This window comes from Nerophis lumbriciformis, linkage group LG09 (assembly GCF_033978685.3).
Source record: "Nerophis lumbriciformis linkage group LG09, RoL_Nlum_v2.1, whole genome shotgun sequence".
Lineage (NCBI taxonomy): Eukaryota > Metazoa > Chordata > Actinopteri > Syngnathiformes > Syngnathidae > Nerophis > Nerophis lumbriciformis.
The window spans coordinates 26,050,526-26,064,045 of NC_084556.2; the positions used below are offsets into that span (position 1 = coordinate 26,050,526).

A 13,520-nucleotide genomic window follows, 5' to 3' on the forward strand; every position below is an offset into this window, starting at 1 on the left:
GTTTTTTCAAACATTATGCAGACCTGAATGACCCAACAATAGCTTCCATAATCCTTTCCTCATACCGTACGGCGTACAGACATGCAATCTAGAGACGTACCTGGATTCTCCCTTGTCTTCCACATGTTCACAGTGCACAGAGTTCAGGGCTGATACCTTCTTATAATCCTGAGGTGTAAGGTAGAGATACTTGAATCCCTGCAGGCGATAATAGCAGTGACAGCTCAATTATGGTATGACATTAATACCAGGCTTGTGCAATGTTCCAAATTTGAAATTTTAACTCAATTATTTTGAAGAATTGGAATTACAATTTAATTGGCCTCACCCTACAGGATGTTGAATTGGGTTACAGCAAGTGGAATTTAATTGAATGAAATTCAGAGAAAATCATAATGGTTTTGGCTCAATCCCTAAAAATACTATTATAACATAAATTCCCCCTTGTTTGGACTTGAAAGATTCTTTATTTTCAATTTGTCCATACATGCAAGACATACGGAAGAATGGAGTTCAAATGTATTTCTGTATTTGGATAAAGTAAAGCAGTCTGGGAAATTTTGTATTTTTCCACAGTATATCAAATTCCATGATTATTTTTTTTATTTCTGAGGCAATATTTAGTAATGCTAGATAATAACTATCTGTACTCTATTATATTATGTATCACTGTCTATTTAAAGTACTTAATGTTTTAACACTGTATGCTGGCATGTATAGGGACTACAGGTGGAAATTAGCATTTTGTTAGAATCCGGTGTGTTTACATTTCAATGCAAAATGTAGAGAAATGTTCATCAACATGCAATATCCCTCCCATATAAAACTGAATTCAATTGAAAATATGCTGCTGCGTATAATCAAAAATGAAAACAACATTTGCTCTAAATAAAATATAATGTGTAAATGGGGTTCATGGTAAAATATTTATATGAAATATGTGGAAAAGTCATGAATGGCATATACTGTAAAGCCTAATTCTGGAATACACCATAATATTAAATTACACATTTCAAATCAATTCTATTTCAATTTAAATGTGGCGGCTAACAGCAGAGATTGTTATTTATTCATGAATTAATTTTTGTTGATGCACACATATTAAAAGTAAATTTTCAATGTTGATTTGCATTAGAATGAAGGTTATGGCAAGCATAAAATAGTTGTTTATTAAAAAAACTTCACTTAAATTGAGGCTACAAAGGGTGTTTTATCCGATCACTCTATTTATCAAACAATTTAATTGATAGATAAGTGTATTACTAAAATATTTGATGAGCTGGTAAGTCATCAAGAAGCAAGCATCAGGGGATATTTCCATTATTTGTGTCGACACTGTAGCATTTATGTTAGAACAATGCACAAGACTGCAGCTAGGTGGCAGCAGTGCTTAATCTAATCAAGAGGCTCCCTGTTCTACCCAGTAAAAGTATTAAGTACACAGGAACGAATGCGTACAGAGCTAACAGAGGCAAAGAGATGTAGAAATTTGTGACAGGACTGAAAAGAAAAAAAAAAGAGTCGTCTTCTGCGGCATTTACAAAAATGTAACTCACACAGTGCGTTGAACAGACAAATAAATACATATTATCAAGGTCTCAATAGTAATTCAATTCAGGGGGTCATGAAAATTTCTGTGCCCCGTGGGGGTCATGACAGTAAATAATTGAGAAGTACTGCACTAGTGTAATGCGTTGTGAGATTTAGTTTGCTGACCTTGTAGGGATCCTCTGGATCTTGCCAGGCCACGTGAAACATGTGTCGGATTTCCTCAGCCAGGCCAATGCGTGCGCCGCTGTTGGCTGCGATGTAAATCCGTGGGATGCTGCTCTCCCGGGCCATCTCTGAGGCTCGCAGGAATAGCACATCCTCCTGCGGACCGAATGAGCCGATCTTGTGCGTGATGTCATTACTGATGACGATGATCTCACGTCCTGCTGGATATTCTGGTGTATGTAGAGTCATCCGCCATGCCACCATGCCAATCTGGAAAAAAAGAAAGAAGATATGCTAGATAACAACTAATTGCCTTCTAAATGGGATTCATTTATTTATTCATGTCTATGTTTTATCATTTATAAATTACACATTCATAACAAACCTCGTTGCCACCTGGCAGTCGGTTCATTTGCACCAGCTGACCTTGAGCGTCAAGGACCAACTCGGTGAAAGTCAGCAGCTCAGAGGGAAGAGGGCATTTGGGTACATACGTATGGGTTTGGCTTGAGTGCCACAGCTTTTTCAAAGCCTGAATAAAGGGATGTAAAAGTCACTCATGTAAACTGAATCAATTTGCATTAGGTTTATTTTAGTACAAACTAATGCAGTCAAACGATTCAAATGTTTAATCAAAATAATCACAAGGTTAATTTTGAGCGTTAATTTTGACAGCTCTGCTAGAAACACTAATGTTATTGCAATGCTGATCCAGAATCACCTAATTTAGGGACACATTGCAAGACAGGATTTTTATTTTACTTTATTAATACAAACCAGCTTAGTATTTAAACATTGTTGGTTGAACAAGAGATGTCTTTTCATACCATACCTGTCTGAACATTTCTGGAAAGTCATAGACATAGGTGGTGCCCAGAGATTGTGCCTGAAAGCGTTTTGACTGCAGCAGGTCCTTAGTGACATAGGGTGTGTTGATGAGCATGCCGTGCAAAGGACCCTGCTTGTCTCCATAGGCTTGGAACATAATCTACAGGAAAAAAAGGATTCATCGTTACAAACACGCCGACTGACAATCTTGACATTCAGGTGATTGATTTGATGTTGAGAATGATTATTAATTGCCAATAAGCCCATCCTATACCCAAAGCAATCGTGTATGGAATGGAAATATATGTTTTGCACACATTTAAATGGGTTCATGCTAAAAATTATATATATACTCCTGATCAAAATTGTAAGACCAGTTGAAAAATTGCAAGAATTTACATTTTGCACTGTTAGATCTTAAGAAGATTGTATTTTCCGTTTAATGGATGGCGGTGGTGGAAAAAAGGTGGGGCAATTGCGGCATGTATAAGGTCAAACTTACCTGATCAGCTGAGAGGAGAAGCACATGTTACTTGAAAGAACTGTCAAACAGGCAAAGTGCAAGGCAACATACTGGATCCCATCTTAATTCATATTAAAACCAAAAATCTATGGCTGTGAAAAAAAGGCTCAAACACTGCAGTTTAAAAGATGAGGCATCCAGGATGATGTAGAAGCACTTTGCCTGTGACTCGTTGGCAGGCGGATGAGATGGAAAATGTATGAGTGCCCCACCTGACGGTCTTTGGGCCCCACCTGTCCCGTTCGGGAGTCAGTGACCTCCTTGTAGAGGCTGATGTCCAGGTAGTAGCCGGATTCATTCGTGAGGAACAGACGAATGGGGATTTGCTTTCCCGTCGGAGTTAAGCGGATGTTGATTTTCAGTTCGGCCTGCAGGACCCGCAGCTTCCACAGACGGCTGCCGTAACGCATCACCATGGAACGCACAGACTCTTCAATCTGGTTATGAAGGCAGATTACTTATATGCAGATGTTAAAGCCGTAGTGTAACTGAGAATAGTTTAACGTTCAGTACCTTTGAAGGGTCCATGATGACCGTAGGTACAAAATTGAGGAAGATGTGGTTGCAGTCAGTTCTCACAGTTGTGTTGTTGAAAGCCACCTCGAGCTCATCCATAGCCTCCAGAAGCAAACGCTCAGCCTCGTTGTGCAGGTATTCAAAGGAGGCCTCCTGGTGAGACAAAAAACACAAAACAGTGAAGAGTAGTCATGATTCATTAGTGGAATAAACTGGGGGTGTCAATCTAGCATTGGGAGGAAGTATACTCACCTTTGTAACGAGATCAGAATGACGGATAATGGCTCTCACAAAGAAACGGTAGTCTGTAACTTCTGCTCCTACTTCCACGCGGGCTGCACCCAGATAAAGATGCATCTTGTGGTTGGCACATGGAATGGCGGTCAGGGCAAAATTGCGCATGCGATTAAGCTCCAGCTGAAAAGCTAAAGCCGGCTCCAAGTGGCGGTAGATCCTGTCTTCCTGAAACTGTTGAAAAAAAAAAGTGACAACACAACAGTAATGCAACACAAACTCTGTTGGGAAAATAATATTTCGCTGCTTTTTTTTTTTTAACTACAGAGGAAGTAAAAGTATGAGGCAATACTGCTAATAACCAAGATTGTATTAAATTGGCAGTTTCAAGAAAACTGATTTCCAATAGAAGTGGAAAGATGCCTGAAAGCTACACACTGTATTAAGTAAATGAAATCGTGGGCAATCTCAATCTCGGAGAGACGCTAATGGGTGTCATTTCTCTTAAATGGGAGACATAATTAAAGAGTTCATTACTTTAATGAGTTTTGCTGGTGTCATTGTAGTCAAACTATCAGGAGTCAGAGAGAGAGGGAGCCATCAATGTCTGCAATGCAGTAAAATACAACGAATACGAGGGCGTAAAAAGTTGTGCTCCAAACCAATTTAAAAAATGGCCATCGTAATGTGGAGAATTGGGTGTTCAAATAGTGTAGATCATGGGTGTCAAACTCTGGCCCGCGGGCCAAATTTGGCCGTGTAATTTCACTTGGCCCTTGAGGCGATATCGAATTAACACTAGAGCTGGCCCGCCAATTATATTCAGCGGCGGTGCCGCGGTAACACCGCATTCCCCGCTAATTCCCATTCTTGCCAACCCTCCCGGGAGACTCTCAAATTTCAGTGCCCCTCCCAAAAATCGGGCTGCAATATACACCCCCGCTACCACCAAACCCCGCCCCCCCAACCCCGCCCACCTCAACCGACGCACGGAGGGGGGGTTGGTAGCGGGGGTGTATATTGCAGCCCGGAAGAGTTAGGGCTGCAAGGGATTCTGGGTATTTGTTTTGTTGCGTTTATGTTGTGTTACGGTGAGAATGTTCTCCCGAAATGTGTTTGTCATTCTTATTTGGTGTGGATTCACAGTGTGGCGCATATTTCTAACAGTGTTAAAGTTAGTTATACGGGCACCGTCAGTGTAACCTGTATCGCTGTTGGCCAAGTATGCATTGCATTTACGTGTGTGTGCGTGCTAAAGTCGCACATATTTTGTGATCGGGCAGTTGTTGTGCCAGATGATGCACCCCCGGCGTAGAATACATCCCCTGACGGGAGTGCTATATCAACTAAAGCCCACACTTAAAGTTTCCATGTGCAAGATTGAATCTATTTAAAAAAGTTTTTTAATAAGAAGCCAAAAGTGCAAAAAGAATAATGTTTGTGCTGGAGGAGTTGTGAATGAATGAAATATGAAATCCGTGCTGCAGTCTGCAGGTGTACCTAATGTTGTGGCCCAGCAGCGACTGCAGCACGGATTTCATATTTCATTCATTCACAACTCCTTCAAACGAACATTCTTTTTCCACTTTTGGCTTCTTATTAAATTACTTTTTTAAATAGGTTCAATCTTGCACATGGAAACTTTAAGTGTGGACTTTGGGGTGTATTCTACGCCGGGGGTGCATTATCCGGCACAACACCGGCACGTTGTTGGAATGGATGAAAAGCAGACGTGACGACAGCTCGTAGAGGACGTTAAAAGCAGTGCCTTTAAAGCACGCCCTCAAGACTGTGGTCCGGGTGGACTACGAGGTATAATGACTGATGAACAACTTTGTTCGATAATGAAAGATGCCTCAGCTCAAAGCCTGAGCCCCGACATTAATGAACTAGCATCCAAGAAAAGATGGCAGGTATCTGGCTTGGGCACATCAGATTAGATCAGTGTGTTGCAAACTGAGCAGTTTAAAGTCCTGAATGGTTGGTTTATTCATTGTTATTTTATTTTCAAATTTATTAGCCTGTGGAAAAAGTTAATGTTGATATTTACCTCAGAAGGCTGCAAATAGAAAAGAGACATTACATTTGTATTTAAATTGTATTTGATATGCCATTGATATTGTTTAATTATTATTATTATTATTATTTGAAACTCGATTTTGCATGTCACTATAAAGTTATATAAGCCTTGCTTTTCAATATTCAATGCAAAACTTGTTTGGGTCCCTATTAAAAGGTTAATTTGTTCAACCTTGGCCCGCGGCTTTTTTCAGTTTTAAATTTTGGCCCACTCTGTATTTGAGTTTGACACCCCTGGTGTAGATCATCATAACAAAAGGAAGATTCCTGCTTTTTGTGATGTCAATAGCACCTAACTGCTACGTGAACAACTATTACTGATTATTTGAGACAATATAATTGCCGCTATTGTTGTATGCATGCATGTTAGCTGCCATCATTTGCATTAATGTTCACTTTTGAATGCATAAGAGCTCCAGACTTTGAGTTTAGTATTTGAAATAAAGATTTACAAACAAAAACAGCAAAATCAGTTATTTAACAATATGTTAAGAATGGCTTTATATTTCCATAGATTTAGTCACATTTATGATCTTTCTAGTTGCAACAGGCCCCTAATCGGCACCTATAATGCCGATTAGACTCTCGGTGAAAATGAGTTTGACACCCCTGTTCTAAGAAGTGCCCTTAAGCAAAACACTACAACATTCACTGAGAGAAATACAATGGATATTTTCAGTCGACACAGGCATTCTAAAACCTATTTCAGCCCTTCAGAAAAACCCACCTTGTCTCTGGCACGGAATGTGAAGAATTTGGGGAATTCTCTCTGTGTAGAAAATAAAAGAAGCAGAGAAAGAGCAAGAAATGAACATCTTCATAATATTATCAAACTTGCATTAACGATAAATGTTATTACAACAAGCTAAAAACTTTATTTGTAGCCCTTAAAGGATAACATGTTCATTCTAAAGCAAGGGGGTCCAAAGTGCAGCCCGGCGGCCATTTTCGGCATGCCACTGTTCTTTATCATTGGCCCTCAACCTGTTCTGAAAATTAAATGAATTAATTATTACTGAGGTGTATTAGATATAACAATAACAACTATTTGCTTTGTCAACTCGAAAACAAAAGCTAGGATAATGCTTTGTTTCAAATGATTTAGTGTATACTGATGTACATATTGAATTGGTTTTAGCATATGTATTGTGCAAAATGTATGCATTTTTAATTTTTGAGTTTGAGGCCCATTGTTGAAAAAGTTTGGACACCCCAGGTCTAAAGGTACAAAAAAAAGTATATCTGTCTGTGATTAATTAGGAGTTAACTATGGATAAAATGTAATTAATATATATTGTAATAATTTAACAGCCCTACGAGATATATTATTAGTTGGTACACTTGTTACTTTTTCATCAATAACAAAACGTAAGATCAGGATTTTTTTTTTAAAATACATATTATATTCAATGTACATTGAATTGGTTTTAGCCTATTTAATGTACAAAATGCATTAAAGTGACCCTCTGCATTCTAAGTTTCAGTATGCAACCCTGAGTAAAAAAAGTTTGAACATCCCTGTTCTAAAGGGAAGATCTACATAGACACAGCCTTTGTGGAAAGGGATCTACTACCTTTGCTGATAAATAAAACATGACCCTATTTGTGAAACTCTTGATTCTCCAAATAACACATGCCCGCCTATTTGGAAAACATCTGATGAAGTGTCCCTCTTGCCAAAACAATGCCAGCCCGATTGGGGGATGCTCTTTTCACCTCACTCACATGATTGCGACAGGAAGGCAATTGTACACAAACCGCAAGCTCTACGGCTGTAATTGGAAACTGATTACACATGCTGGCCACAATATAGTAAATTGAGGAAATAATTCTTTTGGAGTGGAGTACTAAAAAGTCTGTTCACCTCATAATGACAGTGACACCACAGAGCATGATTAGTTCTCATCAGAGTCCCGCTGATACAAAAAAATCAAAGCCTATTGTCAAAATCGTATCAGGAGCAACGTACAGGTCGTTTCTTAAAATTGCAGAGTTAAATACCACCCTTTAGACTGTCATCACAATGTTAGTTTGTACATAACTGAGGCAACACTTTTTAATGTGTTGCAGAAGTGAATAGCGGTAGGTATGGATATACTGATCATTGGACACCTTATCAGGTACACACAAAATCTAATGTGATCCAATTCAAGAGGTGTATCAAAAGTTGTGATTTGCATTGTCATTAATTTAACAATTATGCGTATTAATGTAGGTTATAGTACTGTAGAACAGTACTGCATCATACCGAGACACTTTAAACTAGCAATATAAGAGAACCAAAATGATTACAAAAATGTCCAATGATGCAGTTCAGTTCTACGCCACTGTAAACTTTGATTGACTATATTATATGCAAGTCACCTGGCAGGTAAGTTTATATTCCACACTACAGTATATAATATTTCTACTATATACAAGGCAACTTATTTCTGTATTATCTCTAATCATAAGGCCTGCAGCTATTCTCCTACCGGTCTCTACTTACGTGAAACCTTTGGTCCACCTCACAGTTGATTTGCTTCCTGAAATCCTGCCATCATAAATGCAGCGAAAGCAATGCATGCAAAAGGAGATACAGGAGAGAGAGACAAAGCTGAATTTCAAATCCAATATTACCACAAAAACAACAGCAATGCAGTTGGCATGAATTGTCATTAGTGCTATGTTAGTGATTTATAACAGGCATGTGTTTTTGGTCAAACAGTTAAGTTTGATTCACACATAATTAAATTGGGGACATGCATGGCAGCTGATAATGAAAGACGTTACCAGTGACGGTGATATTGTTACCTTCTGAGCCACAAGGAAAGTCAAACGACGGATTCCATGTTCAAACAGAAGGGTTTTCTGCGATTGAAAAAAAAGGTAATATCTGAGTCCATCACTGTGAAACAAACATGGTTCCTGAAGGACGTTCCAACCTTTGACTGGGTGAACTCCCGAAACACGGTTGCTAGGCTATCATCGTCCATGTCACTGTCTGTCTTTATAGCTACATTCAGTATATGGATGGGTTCATCTTGGACGCTCTTGTTGTCCTCTTCACCATAGAGGATGGGGTTACCTCCCTCTGGAAATGTTGGACTTTGAGGGGGAGAGTCGGTGAAGCAACTCAACACATCTGTTATGTTCCTGCACAGACAATACATGTTATTTACATAACATATCTACGTTAAAAAAGCAAAAAAACAGAAGCAATATCACACTGACTTGGTGAACTCCTGGAAGGAGCGAAAGGAGACCATGGCGCCCATCCTCTGACAGGGTGGTGTAAAGGATGTGTCTAGCAAAACATCATTCACGCTGGCCATATGCACCATGCCGTAGTGGTTCAGGTTTGAGGAGAATGACATCCTGTGGTGAGAGCGGTAGGAATGTTAATCTGCTGCATAACGGGGAACATGTCGATGTTTCCCATCCACTATTTAAAGAATCTGAATTTAAAACCCCAGCTTTTTTGATGCTGTGGATAGGAACCATCCTAGTCCCATGAAACAGAGTGACGTTCAAATTACAAAATAAAGCAGGAAGTAAGAAAATGTTTGCCATTACATCAGCACAATAGAGCAGCTGTGCAGTGTGTAAGGGATGTTTGACATTGTGTTAGTTGAATTGGATCAGAAACTCAGAAAACTGTCTGTGTAGTCCCAGTGAAGTGATCGCTGATTACCATTGCGTTAAAAATTGCAAAAGTGTGAGTGATGACAAAAATATGTACTGATATGATCCCAGCTATCTCAAGTACTGTGTATAATTTGAGTCAAATAATTATATGAATCAGTGGGGTTTATTTTTATAACACAGCATAAAATTAAGAAACAATGTCAAATATTCTCAGATATTGAGAGATTCGCCAGATGCTGACTGAGGCCAGCTCCAATATAGTCGTGTCACTTCGCTGGGACTATTTTCCCCCCAACAAATAAAATTAACTCCCAATAAGACCTGATAAGTGTACACATGTTGTTGATTATTAGCTCCTTATTGTAATGTTATCCCAAAATTTACACCCATCGAAAATACTTAAGGAGGTTTTGTGTCAAACCTGTCCAGAGATTCCAAATCTGAGGTATTATTGGCTTTTATAATGTCCAGGACTGAAGGAGCAGACATTCTCCTGGCAGGACAGTCACATGTTTTATTTCAGGAGATTTGAACTGATTCTATGATCATTTGCTCACATTGCATATTTTGTTACTCATAATGTGCATAATACTGAAGCACATACACTCACTACAGTTACCACACTTTCACAAAGACACATACACACACACACACACATTAAAATAGCATACCATAGCATATGCAGAGGGCAATAATGTCGGTAAAATTGATAAACGTTGCACTTGTCAAATAGTTCTCTAGTTGCACCACCAGTTTAATTTTAACTTGAGAAAATGAGAAAACACCAAACTGCTAGATTGACAGAAATATTACTCTTAATGCCAGTTAACGCATCGACCATACAGTCACTATTAGTCTAGGCAATAAGAAGAATGTGTACAATACCTGTTTAGAGTGGGGATGTTCCCTCTGGAATCAAACAACATTGATTATTATGGGGTTAGTGGCAGGCATCAGGGGAGGAAGACAGTCAAGGTGGAGCAATGTGTTTGTCCATCTCAACAATGCTTTACTTGACGCTGGTCAATAACTAAATGAATGCACTGGATGTCAAAAGGTTGAGAACACATTTCACTCCCTGACTGCTGCCTGCACAACATGCACCATGAAATCTTTAAGCCTTCTTTTGTTAAGCTGGTCTCTCAACAAAAAGGGAGAGAATCACTTCACACCACTTTGCTATTATTGGTAAGGGTGAATACACAAAGGTTATTTAAAAACATGCTATAATAAACATGCAATATACTGTATATGCCCTCTAGAAACAGCATTAGGTACATCCGCACAATCTAATGAAACCCAATATTGGATCTGCATAGTAAATGGTTTTACAACACATTTTGTAACAAACTTAAGATAATAATGCTTAATAATGCTTCGATTATTCATTTAATGAGCTGAGATAGACTCCAGCAACCCCTGCGACCCCGTAAGGGACAAGCGGTAGAAAATGGATGGATAGATGGATGGATGGAGTTTACCGGTAATTAAGAAAAAGTTTGCAAAACTGCTCCAATAGAACGCACATGAGAGCGGTACACCTACGGTGATGTAAATCGTGCAGTGGGTGATGTGGCCTTTGTGTGGTGGGCACAGTGGAGTGTTGAAAGAGACAGCTCAAAGAAGAGTCAGTAAGAGAGCAAAGGGCCCAAAGAAGACGAGAGAAGCTATCAAAATATGTGCGATCATTTAAACGGAAAAAGACATGGTGAAATGTTTTGCATTGTCAAACGGAGCTGGGATTTCACAATAGCACTACATCAATGATGCAGCACGTGTACAAGAGAGCACGCTGCATATTTAAGGGACAGCAAACAAGCAGAAAGAAGGTCAAATTATATTTTGGGCGCTAACGTCTTTTTAAATGTTTGATTGACGTTCAAACATGCATGTTAGGACATGTTAGCGCTGAATGCTAACAAGTTGTTTGTCCAAAAACCAAACACCACGCTTCCAATTCATGCCTTTTCAAATGTGTACATGTTAAATTGTTAAGTACATTGTCACTCATTTATCATATGTTTTACAGAGTACTTTTGTTTAGTTTGGTTCTTTATTTATTATATAATTTTACTTTTGTTTTAAAGTAAGTAATATATAGTCATGCTTCCATCGCCAATGGGCAATTGCAATGTTATGTGCCTTTATAAGAAGAAAGAAACAGGGTCATTTGAAAAATCCTTGTTAATTTCAACTATTTTTCTTAGAAAATGCATTTAGGCAGTAACGTGTGTTTTATTCAATTACTCAATTAATCGAACAATTGAATTAATCAATTACTACAAGGAATCGATAGCTGCAGCCTAATCTGATTGACACGGTCAGTTAGGTCTTCGTAAAACTTGTTTGGGTTGCAGTTCTGTTGACAAAGGCACTGCATCACATTAACAATTTGGCTGCATGATTTAGATATATACAAAATAATACCCATTTCAATCAACTCTGGTTGTATCAAAAACACAGTATATTATTGACAAGTATGCACTGTATACCTCTCTGATTGAGTAGGTCTAAACTGAGCAATATTATCTTCGTGCTAGCAAAACTTTGAATACAACCTTTATCTTGGATTTTATCAGAATATACAACTTTTATCTTGATATTATCAGAATATACAGCTTTTCCTAATGTTGTGGCTGGTAAGTATATATGATACATTATACAGCAAACCAAACAACTAGTTGTGCACAGTGACATCAAGCAAACATATACACTCATACACATACATGCATACACTCGTTCACCAAATGGTGAACACAAATGCAATACAATTACAATACAAGCATGTTCAAATGCTGAACATGCTCAAGACAATTTCAAATTGTGTTGGGTTACTATGGTGCCCCCTGAGAAGATAAGCTGACATGAGGTACTGCAGATGGGAATGCTCACACATTTTAGACCACCCTATTTGCCAGAGATTGCAAAATACTTTTTTTCAACATTCTTAGCATTTCTGCATTGAACAATAATACACAGCTAGGATGCTAGTATAAGCAACCACATCACCACAGAGGATGCACGAAACAACAACATAAAAAGCAAAATTGTGAAATATAATGTCTTTGGAAAAGGGATATGTAAAAAAAAAAAGATCACTTCTAATTTTTATTTATGTTCAAATAAAGCCAAAATATGGTGCTTCCCACTTACCAGCCTCACTTCCAAGACTGTAAAGTTAATAAGCATCTATATTATAAATATTGATTTGTGTCTGCAGGGTTGATGCCAAGTGGAGCGGGAGGCAAAGTGAAGCAAAGAATTGCTGGATTTTTGAACATGAGTGATACCTGTTTGGGTGTGAGGTGGGGAGCATGAACTGGAACTCTACGATACATGTGTTGTCCTTCAACTGGCGATGCTGCACGCTGTTGAGCTCATAAGCGATGTATGCTCGGCGCACATAAACCTGTGGTTATTTGAGACGAAGGCAAATACAAGTCTAAGTAGATTTGTGAGTGTCCCGCATTAAAAATAAATTAGAGTAAGGTACTTAGAAAAATAATGATCGCACCTCAAGAGCGGCCATCCGAACAACTTGATTACTATGGTAGAAGAAGTTGGGCAGAACATCAAAGATGGATGTTTCGGAAAGGATAAGTTTCTAAAAAAATAAAATGACTGTTAATGCTTGCTTTACTGAAATAAATCTGGAGGTAGTAACTGTGTTTGCCTACCTGCAGGTTCTCAATGCAGAATTGGTGTCCATACATATCAATGGCAGAAAGGAATATGGACTCAACCTGGTTGTGGCGGAGCTCATAAGAAGGGAGGTGAGATGCTATCAACACCTGCAAAGGAGTAGTAGTCAATAAATGAAGCATGAGACAAAACAATTGCAGCTGCCTATAACAGCCTTATGTGGTATTTTTCAATAATTGTTTTACTTCTGAAATATCCTCATAATAATAATATTGGAATATATATATTTACTATACATGGCACTTTTAGAGACACTCAAAGCACGTTACAGTGAGAAACTGTTATTCATTCACTC

At 38.5% G+C, this 13,520-nt stretch overlaps 1 protein-coding gene across 6 annotated transcripts in view; it reads right to left on the bottom strand.

Moving 5' to 3' along the window:
* The window catches only part of acaca (acetyl-CoA carboxylase alpha), a 64,074-nt gene that overhangs the window by 15,920 nt on the left and 34,634 nt on the right, over positions 1–13,520 (bottom strand). For 2 of the 6 annotated variants that reach the window (XM_061962082.2, XM_061962081.2), the window contains 17 exons: positions 13,201–13,314; positions 13,038–13,127; positions 12,814–12,932; positions 10,409–10,432; positions 9,945–10,016; positions 9,110–9,253; positions 8,821–9,031; positions 8,690–8,746; positions 8,385–8,429; positions 6,624–6,665; positions 3,836–4,051; positions 3,581–3,736; positions 3,280–3,504; positions 2,549–2,704; positions 2,102–2,248; positions 1,717–1,986; positions 101–198 (listed from right to left, as the gene is read on the bottom strand). In XM_061962082.2, the coding sequence (XP_061818066.1) occupies positions 101–198; positions 1,717–1,986; positions 2,102–2,248; positions 2,549–2,704; positions 3,280–3,504; positions 3,581–3,736; positions 3,836–4,051; positions 6,624–6,665; positions 8,385–8,429; positions 8,690–8,746; positions 8,821–9,031; positions 9,110–9,253; positions 9,945–10,016; positions 10,409–10,432; positions 12,814–12,932; positions 13,038–13,127; positions 13,201–13,314 (2,186 nt within the window). The remainder of the gene's footprint in view (positions 1–100; positions 199–1,716; positions 1,987–2,101; positions 2,249–2,548; positions 2,705–3,279; positions 3,505–3,580; positions 3,737–3,835; positions 4,052–6,623; positions 6,666–8,384; positions 8,430–8,689; positions 8,747–8,820; positions 9,032–9,109; positions 9,254–9,944; positions 10,017–10,408; positions 10,433–12,813; positions 12,933–13,037; positions 13,128–13,200; positions 13,315–13,520) is intronic. The other 4 variants (XM_061962084.2, XM_061962083.2, XM_072913818.1 and 1 more) reach the window with 4 other exon arrangements.